This window comes from Eublepharis macularius, chromosome 14 (assembly GCF_028583425.1).
Source record: "Eublepharis macularius isolate TG4126 chromosome 14, MPM_Emac_v1.0, whole genome shotgun sequence".
NCBI lineage: Eukaryota > Metazoa > Chordata > Lepidosauria > Squamata > Eublepharidae > Eublepharis > Eublepharis macularius.
Genome location: NC_072803.1, coordinates 67,934,758 through 67,951,144, shown reverse-complemented (window position 1 = coordinate 67,951,144; position 16,387 = coordinate 67,934,758). Strand labels below are relative to the sequence as shown.

The following is a 16,387-nucleotide window of genomic DNA, read 5'->3' as shown; positions in this document are numbered from 1 at the left end:
CTGAATCATTTATAAGCAGACAATGTAGAACAGGAAAAATATGAAGTGTTTTGGAGTGGTGGAGATGGACATTTCCAACTGAGGACAGTTCTCCTGAAAGGTGAATGCCTCTGTTCTGCTATGATTTTTATCAAAATCTGGGAAGTGTTTAAATCAGCAGACACTGGCATGGTGGCACTGCAAATGGTACTGTTGGCCTTGGTAAGGTAGCAAGCGTACCAAGAAGACACCCCCAAGGAGACCATACTGGGCCTAAACAGGCCACAAGGAAAACTGAATTATTCAGGAGTGCTTTTTGATTCAGGTACAGGAGGCTGTAATATTAGGAAATGGTTCAGAAAAATGCTTTGGTTAAGACGTAGGGGCTGTGGACTATACTCCTGTGTACTTACTGTGTAGCTTCTGCATAATTTAGTATGTCATGTTTAATTGTTTATGCTTTGTTTCAGCACGTTTTAGATCTGTATTAGATTGTTGTTTGTATCCACATTTCTGCACTCCATACCCTATTGCACTGTTATTGAATATCCAGGCCATTGATTGCATTGACTCACATCGTGTATTCTGCCTTGAGTCTCAGGTGAGAATGGCAGAATTTAAGGAAAAGCCACCAATTCCTTGCAAATTCTACACAATTCTACGGATGGTTCTTGTCCTGCTTGTTATTGGGAGCTTTTCTCCTGCTAAACAAGCCAAACAGAAAGAAAACTGTCTCCCCCACCCAAAGCTGAGGAGTTCCAGGACAGAGCAGACATGGGGCAAGACCCCATCAAAATACCTTTGGCCCAGGCTTGCCTGTGATGCCCCGCTGACCTCTTTCTCCTCGTGGGCCCTTTGGGAAGAAGAGAATAAAAGAATGTTTACTGAATTACCAGAAAGCTACATATGAATCTAGTCAAACAAGAAGGAACAGACAGCACTCATTTACCGTTGGGCCCCGTTGCCCTCTTGGCCCCGGTTTGCCAGAGGTGCCCTGGAATCAGAGAGAGAAAAAGGTCAGGGAGTTCATTCCAAGGGGCACGTTTATTTTGATTTCTTGCCCTGCCCGTACTTTTAAGGACTTCAGGCAGGTAAAAACACATTCAAAACACAAGAAGATCAAACCAACAGGATAAAATTAATGCAAAAACAGAAAGTCTGTGGCTTGAACCTGAACTTACCCCAGACCACAACAGAGGGGCAGAAAAACAAGAGGGAGAAAACAAGTATAGCCCCCTCCCCACTATGTGTAAGAAGCTGAGATAGCTTAATGTTAACGCACTAAAAAGGATGTATATTTTCTACATTCTTTTCAAGCCTGTATATTAAAAATAATTTATATTTAAATGAGAGTAAAAAAGAAATTGAATGTTATTCCTCTCCTTTTGTCCGGACAGAGTTGTTGTTGGAGTGTGTGTGTGTGTGAATCTCCAGTGACTCCAGCATTTTCTGTCTGTGTTGCTGATCCAGAGCTTGCTTTGCAGGGGACAAACCACACAAGCTCTCCCTGGAATTCGTTAAGTGCAAGAAGAGATGCCCAGCACTACACTAGTGCTTAAGGAAACAGGAGTTAAAGGTATTGGGGAGGGGGAGAGAAGGACTCAAGAGAACATATAATGATGTGGCATTTTCAGGTGTAGAAAGAAGGAGGCAGTCACTGGTCCTAAGTATCAAAGCACACAATTATTCACCAGGGCACTGATCCTGGCCCCAATCCAGATTAAATAGGGAATGGAGAATCACTCTGAGCTCCTTGGAGGAAGGAGAGGCTAAAAGTGTAGTGGATGGGGAAAGTTAGCCTTGGGGAAGTGCCCTCAACTCTCCCCAGTGCCAGGATGGAGCTGCTGGAGGGTTTTCATGAAGGCTTCCGTCAGCCTTCACAAAATGTGCTTTGAGAAAATAGAGGCGTTCTGTACAAAGCAGAGAGCACCAGTAAGCGGAATCAAGGAAGGCCCACTTACCCTTCCTCCTTTCTCTCCATTAGTGCCTGGGAACCCTGGAAATCCAATGGACCCCTGGAGAAAAAAAAAGTAACGAGGGAAAGACAATTATCCACCCCTGCATAAAGGACGTAACAAGGAAGCGGGCCAGGAAAGGAGTTCAGGGCAAGGACCAGGAATGACATCTGCTCCCACCCTCCACAGGAGTAGTGAGGCACAGCTGGTTCAGGGGCACAGCTGGTTGGAAACATCAGTTTGGGTATTTCACTTTTGGCGCTTCCAGTCCTTCAGTCAAGCTAGAGAGGATGCTGGCCTTCACTGAGGCCTGTGGCTGGTTGGTCAGGCGACAGCCACAGCTGGATTTTCACATTCTCAACCAAGAGGGGAAAGAGCCAGGCTTTGCAGGAACGCTCCAGATAATCAACTGGTTTGGGGGGGGGGGCACGTCCTCAAAGGTCAGCAAGGACCGGAGTGCAGGACACAGACACACCGGCTTCCCACCTGCCAATGGCGTCATCCTGGCCACCCATCTGTTTCCCAGGCTGTGCTGCTTTGAGGCCCTGGAAAAGGTTGGAATTGGTCCCACCTGCCTCGGCTGCCTTTGCCCACAGCCCTCTGGCCTCCTGCATACCAGCCCCTGGGCTTGGCTCAGGTCCCAGAATGACTTCCTCTTGGATTAACCCCCATAGCTGGCTATCCTGGCATACTCCCTCCTACTCTGGTAGTTATCTGGCCCAACCAAGGAGGCCCAGATCCAGTTAGGCTGCCTGCAGCTCAGGGCCCACACCCAAGCTGGTTCTGGCACAACTCAAGCACATTAACAGGTGGCACTGGGAAGAGGGGAGCCTGTAGTAGAAAGGGATGCCGTTCTAGGTGGAGGGGGCAATGACATACAAGACCACAAGATAAAGAGACCGATACATGAACTGGTGCAGCGCCCCTTCATGGAAGTGCTTGTGTCCGGTGAATCAAAACTATGCAGGAAAATGCAAGTATGGAGGGGTAGGAAAACAAATAAAAAATACTCCAAGAGAAAATAAGATTTTGTGATTAATTACTGCGAAAGCATCAAGGAAGTCAGCAATGCTGAACCTAGGTAGATTATGAGAGGGAGGGCAGGAAGGGTTACATCAGTGCTTCATTCTTGTGGTCCTTTCTTACATGCCCAGGCTAAGGTCGATTGCCACCTTGGGATCAGAAAGCAATTTTCTCCAGGCTAGGGATCCTAACAGTGTTTTGCCATCTTCTGGGCATGAAGCAGGGGTCACTGGGGATGTGGGGAGGGGAGGTGGTTGTGAATTTCCTGCACTGTGCAGGGGGTTGGACTAGATGACCCTGGAGGTACCTTCCAACCCTATGATTCTATGTGTCATATGCGCCCTGCTTATCTGCCATGTATGCATATTATACTCTGTACTGTATTCTGGGCCTCTGAGAATGTGTAAAGAAATATCTATGTAGCTGTCTAACTGTGAAGCTGTGAATCTCTTATCTTGCAGGTGGCTACTTTCACTTTCTTGACTGGCATGGGAAAATGTCCTTGAAGTGCTGGTGGGAGCCGTCTCCCCGAGACATGAAAAGAGCTCATCCTTGTCTTCCCCTCCCCTACCCCCTCCAACCTCCTAGGCCCTGCACACCTAAAGTCTAATGGTCTTTGTCCCAAGGTGGGAATCCTGCCCTATAACTAACATTGCTTTCCCCCTTTGCGTCACTTCTGCCAATGCTGTAGTCGGACTGCACTGGTACTGATGGATCTCTAATAGAGAAACTTAAGTGTCTGCAGTGAAGTAACTGGGGATCTAACTGGCAGAGCCTGACACTATGATTCTAAGTCTGTTTCTCCAAGTATCAAACAAGAAAAATAAAATACTATTCTCAAGATGAAATCACATCATTAACAAAAAAGTACATTCCCAGGAGCCTCCAGGGCATGATAACCATGCTACAGCTTGCTAATTAATGTGCGGGGTATTCTAATTTTTTATGGGAAGCAAGTAAGCATTTGACAACCACCCAAGTGAAGAGTGGTGTGGAGCTGCTGCCACCCCTTTTTATCTCATTACTGGAACCCATGCTTTCATATGAAAGGGCCATCTTCTCACGAGTTATTCCCCTTAATTAATTGCCTAGCAATTAGTATAGAGAATAATATAGGCACCCAAATTTAGCATTCTTCTTCTTCTTCTTGCCCTTCAAGTGGAAGCGGAAAGAAAGGCAGCTGATGCTGGCATCAAAGCCTTTTCTTGGCGGCCCTGGAGCAGCCCTGCCTGCTACGCTTTGATGGAGCAGCCCCTCGGCCCTCCGTGTTTCTCTCGCAGAGACTGCTGGAGCCCAAAGTAGCATTGCCAGTCAATAATTTAAGGCTGAAGAAGCAGCTTCACCACTGGAGCTCTTGAGAGGCATTTATTATTAGCATACTTCATTCAAGTTTCCTAGAAATGTGCAATGATGAGTGAGACAACATTGCCCAGAATTAAATATGTTGATGCCTAAGTATGAGAGAAATAAGGAGGTTCCTGTGCCATAAAATATCAGCAGAGAATTTCAAAGGAAGGTTATAAAAAGTGACAGAATTTTCAAAATTTCTCAAAAGTTTCAGCTGTAACTTCTGCCATCAAATATCACCCAAAATGAAATTCATGACAAATTTGGGGAGTTCTCTTCAAGCAAATGATCACAAGACATTTGAAGGAAGCTAAAAGGAGTGCAGGAGTTGAAGCACAGGGTTCACATTAGACATGGGCATGAAACGGAAAAACCTGAAACAAGAGTTTCGTGTTTCACTGCGATCCACGAATCACGAATTATGAAATTTCACGAAATTGACATGTTTTCCAAAGCAATTTGTTAGTTTCGTGATTCGTGAGAACCCGGGGCATTTCAACGGCCCCCTTCATACCCGGACATGCCAAACTCGCAGGGAGACTTCAGCAGGCTCCCCTCCACCCACCCTCCCAGTTTGCAATACGTTGACTTGGAAAATCAACAGGAAGGGTGGGAAGGGAAGTGCTGCCAGAGTGTATGACTGAAACAGGGACTGGGAGTTGCTGGATCAGAGGAGGACGAAGGATCGGCCATGGTGTGGAGCAGGGCTGGGAAGACGGAGTGAGAGGTGGACGGCAGGCAGGGACAGTCCCAAGAGTTTAGGATGTGGAGGAGGAGCTGGACGTTTCTCCAAAACCTCACGATTCATCCCGAGATGTGCCCTAAGGGGCGTCCGCTAGAGACGGTGTGTGGGTTCTCTCGGTGGCCGCCCCTCCTCATGGGCTCAGGAGGTGGTCAGCGGAGCCAACCACCTCCCTCCCCCCCCCATAGGCTAAGAGCTTGGAGGTGGGCCCACACCCACTTGTGCCCTAGGGGGAGGCCCTCAAATACAGCGTATGGGTTCTGTCGGGCTCAGGGGTGGGGGTGGCCCGCACCTCCCTTGTGCCTTCAGGGGCACCCATCATATCATGCCTGCCAGATATGGCGGCAGTGACGGATGCCTCCCCCTCTTTGGGGGGGAGATCCAGAAGAGTTAGCTGTGTTAGTCTGTATCCACCATATATGGCGACAGGGAACGGATGGATGGATGTCTCCCTCTCTTGGGGGGAGGTTACTCTAAGACCCACTCTTACGGGGGGCCTTCTCCCCCGCCCATGGGCTTGGGGTGGCCCGCAGCGCTCCCTTAGGCCCTAAGAGGCGCATACCACATCTTGCATGTGGGTTTTATAAGTCCCACTCTTGGGGACGGCCGCCGATGAAACCCACCAGCCGGACATGGCAGCGCTGAATGGACAGAGGTTGGGGGGACGGTACCCTGATGGAACAGACAGATGGACTCTTGCCTGCTGCTTGTCCGCAGAACCCACCTTACAGACATGGCGGCACTATAGATACCGTCCCATATTTATTGGGGGAGAAGCATCGAGGACAGAAAAAATGCCTGGCCCTTGTTCTGAGGACTGGTGGTGGCTGACGAGAACCCACCTGCCGGACACGGCAGGACAGGACGGATGGACGGATGGACGCCTCACTCATTTCGGTTTATACATGTTATTCCACGTGTGATCCTCATCCATTGGCCATGCCTGGATCAGAACCACTATGTATCCATGTGTCAAGGATAGCCACGGATGCCCCCCTCTTTGGGGGACCAGAACTGATTCCCGCTCCTGGAGGGGCCATCCTCACCACCCAGAGACATGAATATAATGGAGCAGCCGCAGAGAGAACCCACCTGCTGGACATGTCGTCACCAATGGGACTCCTGCTGTGGTCTGGTGAGCGAGAGAGATGGAGACAGCAGGACAGCAAAAATGAATTAATGCCCATCCCTCCTGCAAAGGAGCGCCAGCTTCCAAAAGAACCCACTTGCTGTAAGTGGCAGCACTCCCCTTGTGGGGAGGATATTCTAAATGCCCCGGGGGGGGGGCGCGTCTCCTTCACCCTAGGATGTGCATGGGAGGGTGGGACAAATGGATGGACACCTCCCTCTTGGGGGGAGGAAACTCTAATTGCCCGGGGGGGCATCTCCCTCACCCAGGGACAGCAGAGTCATGCAACAGAATCATGCCCGCTGGTCACCTCCACGCCTTTCCAGGTAGCACAGGTTCTTAAAATCAGGCCTCTGCATGGAGACCACAGGGCAGCACAGGTGAACTATGCCCTTCCCCCCTGCTAGGGACCAACAGGGACCTATAGAACCCACCTGCCAGATGTGGCAGCACCGGCAGAACCCCTGCCCCATGTCGGGGAGGGGAAGACATGGAGCAGCAAGGCAGCTCAGCAGGGCAGCTCAGCTGAGCTATGCTCGTCCCCCATGCTGAGGAGTCATGGCTGCCAGTGCCCACAGAACCCACCTTCTGGACATGGTGGTACCGACGGATGCCCTTCACACCCTTTCAAGAAGGATCAGTGTTCAAAATAAGACTCTGCCTCCCACCAGTAAAGCCCACCAGTCGGAGCTGGCGGCATTGACGGATGCCTCTTGCTCTTTGGTTTGTGGCAGTACCTACCATAGAACACAACAGAAACAGCCCTCCCATGAGGAGATATTTGTCAGTGCTACAGACCGACTGACACGGCCTTCCCCCACAAGGATGTGTGAGTGGCCCAGACAGTGCCTGAAGGTGGACCACTTTACTTTTGGTGGAGGGACATAACCCACAGACTCCTTAGAATTCAGGACAAGTGCTCCAAGAAAGAATATCAGTCCTGTGAACCCTCAGGTGAGGATCTCACTAAGCTTGGCCCCAGAGCCAGGTGGTGGCCCTGAGACTGGCACCCAAAAGCTCAAAGACACCCTGCCATTTGAGACAGGTGTTCAAAGAAAGAGTAAGGAGGAACAAAAACAAAAGGTTGTCCTGTGTGAGCCTCCAGGGGAGGTGCCCACACTCATCTTTGCCCCAGAGCCAGGCGGTGGCCCCGAGACTGGCACCCAAACAGCACACAGAGACAGGCGCTCAAAGCAAGAGTAAGGAGGAACACAAACAAAACAGTTGTCCTGTGATCCCCCCGGCGGAGAAGCCCACTCAGCTTTGAACTAGAGCCCCCCAACAAATCAACAGTAGAACTTAGACATCTTCCCATGTGGGAAAATGGCAGAAAATATGAGTGAAGGAGTAAATAAAACAAAAAGAGCTACTGAGCCCTCGCAACAGGAACACAGGAGGAAGCTTTTCCCTGGAGCTTGGCGGTAGGCAGGTGGACACACATCAATCCGGGGTGGCTCAGGGCCCAGAAAAGTCCAGGTCCAGGGAGGGGTACCCAAGCAAGGGGAGGTTGACCTTAATAAAAGACAACATATCCACCGGTACGGGTGCAGACACGGCCAGCAGGGTCGGAGAAGGTCTCCCAGGTGGGAGAATACCTGCTCGCTCTGGACACTGGTGGGAGGATAGGAGAGGATGTTAGTGGCCATGATGGAGAGGTCCAGCCAAATGGCAGATTTTCGTGCCCAGTAGTCCAGGGGTTTGGTGTGGGGGGGCTCGGCGGGCTCGGCAAGGTACTCTCGCACCATGGCCCCCACCGAGTCCTCTGCTCTAACATATGCACCAACCCTGCTGGTGTCAACCGCGCAGCCAACCGCATATGACCAGAGGTCCCTGTTGGGAGGGCTCTCATGGCTGGGGATGGCTGGCTCATTTACAGCCTCCCGCACCTCCCGCTCCTCCACCCCCTGCTGCACCCTCAGCCCTCTGTCCCGCTTTTTGTGCTGGATACCTGTGCAGATCTCTGTGCAGGACCTTCTTCCAGTCCTGCAGCTGGCTATCCCGCCTGGCGATGCTGTCCTTTATCCAGGGGTTACATATGCAGTCCAGTCTGTATGGCTGCTCCTGGCAGAGCAGATACAAGTGGGCGGCTATGCCCGCCTGCAATGTCCTGACCAAGTCCCTGACCCTGGGGGCAAGATCTTCGTCATTTGCCAGCTCGTTGACCAGAACCTGGTCCAGCCCGTAGATCAGGGAGATGACCTGTCCCAAACTGGACTGGTACAAGCATGGGAGCTCAGTGGCGTCCTTAAAGACATGGGCCATCTGGGAGCGGGCCAACCAGTCCACATAGCTGATGCTGACCTCCTCTCCCTCCCGCATAATAGCCATGGACGACATGATGTCCTGGACTGGGTTTTTTTTGCTCCACCAGATGACTAACCATGTGGAGTTCCAGCGGGTGAGCATGTCCTGGTAGAGGTAGTGCTCAGGATTGCCCCCCTCCCCCTGCCTCTGAAGCAGCTCACAAAAAGACTTCACACTGCAGGAGAAGTGCAAAGCCAGTTGCTGGTAGTTGTCCAACAAGTAACGCATGGACAATGTTGCCTGGTCCCAGGTGGCCTTGACCTTGCTACCTAGCCCATGAGCATCCACCATGATCAGATGCAGCTTATGTGCCAGGCAGACAAGACCATTGAAGGATGCCTCTCTCAGGGCTGCTAGCATTTAGTTTCCCGCATCAGTGACCATGATGCCATGATCAAAATTACTCTGGGTGCCCACTCCCTCAGCCCAGCCTTGATCGTGGGGGCAATGTTCCTCCCCATGTGATCATCATCCATCCCCCATGCCTGTAGCATAACCACTCTGTACCCCGGCTGCAAGGGCAGCAGCTCACCCAAGGGCCTTGGTGTTTCCCTGGGGCAGCAGAGGTCCTCCAGTTGCCACCAATGGGCAGTGAGGGCAGGGTAGCCATGATGGCAGCTGCTCCACATAGCTGCTGTGAAGTGCATGGTACGACCTTTGGCACGCGACAGCTCCCGAGCAACCATCTCTTGCACACTGCGGTAGAGGGCAGGAATGGAAGATTTGTTCACTTACCGTGTGTCAGAGCCTGTTTAACCTGAGTAAAGCCATATTTAATACTGTAGTATTTAGTCTATCTTTCCCTCTAGGCCTCAACACCTGGAAGGAGCCGAGTCCATGGGAAAGGAAACTCTCTTATCTGTCTGCTCGACCTTGGCCAGCACATCATGCCGCTGAGAAGTTTTGCTGTGTGATTTCAGGGGGGAGGCTGGGCTTAGGAGTGTGAAATGTAACCATTTTCTTTTCATGAGTTATTCTTGTCAATCCTTTGGTCGGCCAGGATCTCTATCCTGGATTATGCATACTTGGGAGATGAATGCTATCTTTCGCAATAAACCTTTTGAAACCAAAAAGACCTTGTCTTCTTGCAGAAGGGAGTGAGGCAGACTATCAAATCTGGAGTAGCATAGTCTGGCATTAGCATAGTCTGACATTTTGACAAGAATCACTCCTTTGAAGTCTACAACCCCCTCACCCAGGGCAGATGGATACCGAGGATTCCTTGCTTGATCTACCCGTCCCTGGCCAGGAGGAGGACGACTCTCTACCACTGGTACCAGCGAATGGGTCGGGGGAGACCCCAGGCCCTACTGAAGTACCTATCGAGGCACCTTATGAAGTCCCCGAAGAGAGAGTTCCTGAGGAAGGAGTGGGAACAGTGCCTGACGGAAGAGGTGAGCAACCTGATCCGAGGGTAGCCGGCACACGGCCTAAGGTGCGAGAGGCTAACGGACAGTCAGCTAATTTCACTGCCGACTCCGAGGCAGTGGGGCTCCCGGCCCAGAGAAGCGCGGGAGAGGAGAGCGGGGACCATGTTCAATGATTGACATTCGACGCACCGTCGGGTCGACGGAGCAGGAAGGCCCCAGCATCATATGGGATCTACGGAGGGCTACCCGCACGCCGGAAGAAACGCGGGCCAGCACCCAACCATGGTACAAGTGGAATGTAGCTGCGGGCCGCCTTGAAGAGTGGGATCCCCGAGGTGCGGACAGTCTCCAGGATTGGGAAACCACTAGACATGAACTTATGAGCTGGGATTACTCCGATGTGAACTCAGCCAGAGCGTGGGAGCGCCGTCGTACACGACAATTAGAATATCGAACCCAAGCAGTGGATACTGGGATTTCGGCAATTACCGGACTAGCAAAGGGAATATTAGCCGGTATGACCGAGGAAGAAGAACTACGGATGCAAGGCGATGCTGCACTAAGCCCGATACCCCCTGATGGTAGCTGAGGAATAAGTCCCCAGGAAGGGGGAACGATTGGAGGTGCAGAGGGACCCATAGAGTCATGGCCTTCAGATTTTGTTCCTCTCCGGTCACGAGAACCATCCGAACCCTCTGAGGCCAGTTATCAAGGAGGGGACAGAGCAGCGCAGGAAGCCGCTGAATATCATCGATGCATGGAAAGTCGAATGGAGGCAATGGAAGACGAATTAACTCAGGCTGTATTCCTTATTGGTGAGCTGGTGAGAGGGCAGAGAGAAGGGCGAGCGGCGGCGGATCAAGTTCGACAAACGCCATTGGTGGCACAGGGGCAAGCGCCAACTAATGTCCCAAGATCGGTAGCTACGCAATCCACTCCGGGATCCAGCATAGGCCCGTCTCCACTACCGCAGCAACAACCGATCATTCCAACGCCGAGAGCAACGTCCGCCCCGCAACAACAGCAAGGAGCTGCTCAAGTGTCGCAAACACCCTTGCCGACACCTCCAGCCCCAACTCAACCACCACTCACTACTCAAAGCATTCAACAGCTGCCGCCTTCGGGCCAGACTGTCCCTCCCCGACAGCAGCTTCTTCCACCTCCGAGACAAGTACTCCCACCTCCGCCTAGGCAGGTGGCACCACAACAGCCCTCGCCCTTACAAGTACCCCCAGGAGCAATTCTGAGAGCCCCGCCGCCTGGGAACCCACCAAGACCTAGGTCAATGGGAGTTCCGTGAGGACAACCATGGGGAGTACTACAAGGGCCAATGCATCCACCTCCTCCACCACCAGTGTTGCCAGATAGAAGAAGCGAACCGGAATTACTTTGGGGCTGGATTAAATTAGAAGCCAGGTTCGATGGAGATACATGAAAATTGGGATTTTTTATAGTTCAAGCACTTCAATTCTTTAATAGATGGGGGCATCTGTTTTCAGATGAAGAGAGCCGAATCGATCATTTGGCATCGAGATTGGAAGGCAAAGCGGCCGAATGGTATGTAACTTTATATGACTCTGGCGCGCTGGAGCTGGACACTTTACAAACTTTTATGGCGGCGCTGCGCGCAGAATATGAGGATCCTCTGGAAGAGGACCGATCTCGTACGGAATTACAAGTACTGCGGCAGGGCACACAACCAGTCAGAGAATATGCTGCTAAATTCAGACAATTAGCAGCCAAATGCTCCCACTGTGAAGAAGGGACGAAAATAGTAATGTTTAAAGGAGGCATGAATCCCAGATTGCTGGACCAGGCGCTAATGCAGGACGATCCACCAACCCTCCTCGGTTGAATCCAATTAGCCTGTGAGGTCGAAAACCGTATACAACAAGTGCGGCTGGTAGAACAACAGCAGGCTATGGGGACAAGAAGAACCCCGATAATCCAAAAGGGAGGAAGAGGGGGACCTCCGACCTGCGGGGCTAGAGATACACGTTGGCGACAAGGCCTGTGCCTCCAATGCAGTCGAAGTGGGCATTTTGTAGTGCAATGTCCTACCTGCTTACCAGCGCAACCGCCTTCCACTCAGGTGCGACCCGTCCCAGCCCCGAGAGCAAGCCGAGGAAGAGGAATGCCGAAACGCAACCAGCCAGAAAAGGGCTTGGAAGTGGAAGAAGCTTTGATGGAGCTTGACGTGCAGCCCCCTGAAGAGGAGGAAGAAGTACCCAGCCCCCAGTTGGGAAACGAGATGGATCTGTCATAAAGGGACCCGACCGGCAGATCAGGAAAGAAAACTCCCCCCGAGAGGTGAGAGAAAAAGGGTCTATCCTATTCACAATAGTTATTTTACTGAACCCCAAAAGAGGGACACATATATGTGTACAAGCATTAATTGATTCTGGCTGCTCCAGAGACATTATAGCCCCAGCCTTAGTAAATGGATTGGGTCTAAGGGCTAAAGAACTGGAAAATCCCATTATTTTTGAACAAATGGATGGCTCCAACATGTCTCCAGTAACCTTAGAGACTGAACCAGTACCCACTGGTATCAAAAACCACTGGGAGAAAAGATGCTTTGTGATAAGTCAAGCAGCCAAATATCCCTTAATCCTTGGCAGTCGGTGGTTATGGGATCATAACCCCCATATAGACTGGGCTAAAGGAGTAATAGATTTTAGCCATGATAATTGCAAACATCATAACTGGCAAATAGAATGGGGGAGAACACAACCCCCGGTAATGGATGTCGCACTTCTAACTAAAGAAGAGTTAAACCGTATCCCTAAAGAATGCAGCGAGCATTTAGTGAAGAGGAGGCTGACAGTCTTCCCCCTCATTGCGCCACAGACTGAGCCAATGAGATTCTGCCAGGAGAAGAGCTACCCAAAGGCAAACTGTATTCTATGAGCCCACTGGAGAGAGAAGAATTAAGAAAATTTATCGATAAGAATTTGGAAAGAGGATTCATCCGCCCGGCTAACAGCCCGCATGCAGCTCCTGTGCTATTTGTTAAAAAGAAGGATGGGGGTTTAAGACTCTGCACAGACTTCAGAGGGATCAATGCAGTGTCGGCAACCAATGCTTATCCCATCCCGCTCATCAGAGATCTACTCAACGTCGTGGCGCAAGGTAAGATCTTCACTAAATTGGACTTAAAAGATGCTTACTTCCATGTCAGAATTAAAGAAGGGGATGAATGGAAAACCGCATTCAACACGCCCTTAGGCCAATATGAATACCTGGTCATGCCTTTTGGCTTGTCTGGCGCCCCATCAGTATACATGTCCATGATCAATGAGGTACTACATAAATATTTGTATAAAGGAGCGGTTGTGTACCTAGATGGCGTTTTAATTTATTCAAAAAAAAAAGGAAGAGCATGTCAAATTAGTACGGGAAGTACTGACTATGTTAATGTGCCACAAACTCCCTATCAAACTTTCCAAATGTGAATTCCATAAAACTGAACTTGATTATTTGGGCTATTGCATTTCCGGGCAAGGACTAAAGATGGATCCTGCCAAAATTAAAGCTGTACAAGAATGGCAAACACCCCGTACTCGTAAACAGTTGCAATCTTTTTTGGGGTTTGCCAATTTCTACAGAGACTTTATAGAAGGATTTGCTCAAATAGCCGTACCATTAACCGAGCTCTTAAAAACTAAAGGAAAGGGGGATCAAGCAAAGAAACCCACTACTAAATCAGAGTGGGATCAAACTTGCCAAGCAGCCTTTGAGGAACTCAAACGCAAATTTACCTCGGAGCCCGTCCTGCAACACCAGATGAAAATCGACCCTTTATAGTGCAGGTCGATGCCAGTGATGCAGCCATTGGGGGTGTGCTTCTGCAAAAAGGGGAGGACGGGAAAACCAGACCATGCGCGTATTTGTCTAGAAAATTTTCAGAAGCAGAACGGCATTGGAATGTATGCGAAAAGGAAGCCTTTGCCATAAAAGTAGCTCTCACAGTGTGGCGTCACTGGCTGGAAGGGGCTCGACACCCTTTTGAAGTGTGGACAGATCACAAAAACTTAGAAGCCCTGAGAAATCCCAGACGTCTTAACGCTAAACAACTTTGACGGGCAGAATTCTTTTCCAAGTTCAATTTCACTCTAAAGTTCTTGCCGGGCAAAACTAACTTCCTAGCAGACGCGCTTTCGCGCATGCCCCAACATCAAAGTAAAAAAGAGGAAACCATTGACCCCGTTTTCACCCCCCACCAACTGGGAGGAGTGGTTACCACTCGCAGCCAAACTGCGCGGAAGCGAGAGGCTTAAAAGGGGTGGAGAGCAAAAGTGAAAAGCGAGGTGGAAAAAGAACGGGAGGGAGCGCCCAAAGCAAAAATGTCTCAAATGGTGGAGGGAGACTGGGTAAAAGAGGATAGATTGTACATACCAGCTAGCCTCCGAAAAGAAGTTTTATAGCGTTGTCATGATGCTCGCACCGCAGGACATTTCGGCTACTTAAAAACTCTCCACTTAGTACAAGGGCAATTTTGGTGGCCGGGTATCAGGAAGGATGTTTCCCAATATGAATCCTCTTGCCCTACCTGCATAAGTGCCAAAACCAGGAAGGGAAAGCCCCCGGGACTCCTGCAGCCGCTTGAAACCCCAAGTAGACCTTGGGAGGTAATTTCTATGGACTTTATTACAGATCTCCCTACCTCCAGGGGCTGCTCCTGTATTTTAGTGGTTGTAGACCTATTTTCCAAGCAAGCACATTTTGTACCTTGCACAACCATACCCACCGCCAAGAAACTAGAAGAAATATTTATGAAACACATTGTTAAACTACATTCCTTTCCCTCTAAGGTGATATCCGACCACGGCGGACAGTTTATTGCCAATTTCTGGAAAGAGCTACTTCAATTAACTGGGATGGAGCAAGGAATCAGTTCAGCTTTCCACCCTCAAAGTGATGGACAGTCAGAAAAAACTAATCAAATATTAGAACAATTTCTCCGATGTTATATTAATTTCCAACAAGATAATTGGGTGGAACTTCTTCATTTCGCAGAGTATTCATACAACAACGCAGTTCACAGTTCAACAGGGGAAACTCCCTTTAAAATTGTGCACAGATACGATGGAAAAGCTTTTCCCTTTGAGCTACCACAAGGAAAACAGCCCTTGGGGGACCTACATCAATGGTGGACCTCCCTTAGCCAACAATGAACGGCTATACAAACAGCCTTAAACAAAGCTAAAGCAGATTATAAGAAATATGCAGATCGCCACCGTGCGAAAGAATGGGAATTGCATCCGGGGAACAAAGTATACATTTCAATGAAAAACCTTCGAATAGACCAAGCCAGCAAAAGATTGGCTTTGAAATATTTGGGACCGTTTCCTGTTAAACGAGTAATCAACAAAGTAACTGTAAAAATCACTCTACCAAAAAACCTGCGCCACGTCCACCCATCATTTCATGTAAGTCTACTAAAAAAGGCCCCTGCACCAGACCAATGGCATCCTACACCCAATACTCCCCTTCCAACCATGATCAACGATCAAGTTCACTACGAAGTGGAAGAAATATTGGACTCTAAAATTAGATGTAATAAGCTATTTTATTTAATTCGCTGGAAGGACTTTGAGGAGGGGTATCGAGAGTGGGTAGAATTTATCCATGTAAAAGCCCCCGGACTCCTTAAGCAGTATCATCAGACATACCCTCACAAACCGGGGGGAGGGGGATCTTAAGGGTGGCAGAATGTCAGAGCCTGTTTAACCTGAGTAAAGCCATATTTAATACTGTAGTATTTAGTCTATCTTTCCCTCTAGGCCTTAACACCTGCAAGGAGCCGAGTCCATGGGAAAGGAAACTCTCTTATCTGTCTGCTCGACCTTGGCCAGCACATCATGCCGCTGAGAAGTTTTGCTGTGTGATTTCAGGGGGGAGGCTGGGCTTAGGAGTGTGAAATGTAACCATTTTCTTTTCATGAGTTATTCTTGTCAATCCTTTGGTCGGCCAGGATCTCTATCCTGGATTATGCATACTTGGAGATGAATGCTGTCTTTCGCAATAAACCTTTTGAAACCAAAAAGACCTTGTCTTCTTGCAGAAGGGAGTGAGGCAGACTATCAAATCTGGAGTAGCATAGTCTGACATTAGCATAGTCTGACACCGTGAAGCTTCCTTTCTCGGTGGTCCAAGCGTGGGGCAGTCGTAACCAATGGTAGCTCCTCCTCCTTCTCTTGCGCAGGGTCGGACCAATTTTTGCGATCCTGTAAGGGGGAGGGGCTCCCAGACTCGACAGTTCTTGTTCAAACCCCAGACAGCCCCACTCTTGGACCACCGAGAAAGGAAGCTTCACGGTAAGTGAACAAATCTTCCATTCTCCAGTGGTCTCAGAGTGGGGCAGTAGTAACCAATGGGATATATCCCTAGCAGTGTACTTTTGGGTGGGCTATCTGACCTTATGCCTCTAATACTTGCTGCAGAACCCTCCTACTGAAGACTGCTTCTGCAGAGGCCAATTGGTCTATTCTGTAATGTTTCGTGAAAGTATGAACAGACTTCCACGTCGCAGCTT

At 49.9% G+C, this 16,387-nt stretch overlaps 1 protein-coding gene across 2 annotated transcripts in view; it reads right to left on the bottom strand.

Annotated features, from left to right (window-relative positions):
* The window catches only part of COL5A1 (collagen type V alpha 1 chain), a 404,609-nt gene that overhangs the window by 83,881 nt on the left and 304,341 nt on the right, over positions 1–16,387 (bottom strand). For both annotated transcript variants that reach the window (XM_054997811.1, XM_054997812.1), the window contains exons 32-34: positions 1,941–1,994; positions 929–973; positions 779–832 (exon numbers count right to left, since the gene is read on the bottom strand). In XM_054997811.1, the coding sequence (XP_054853786.1) occupies positions 779–832; positions 929–973; positions 1,941–1,994 (153 nt within the window). The remainder of the gene's footprint in view (positions 1–778; positions 833–928; positions 974–1,940; positions 1,995–16,387) is intronic.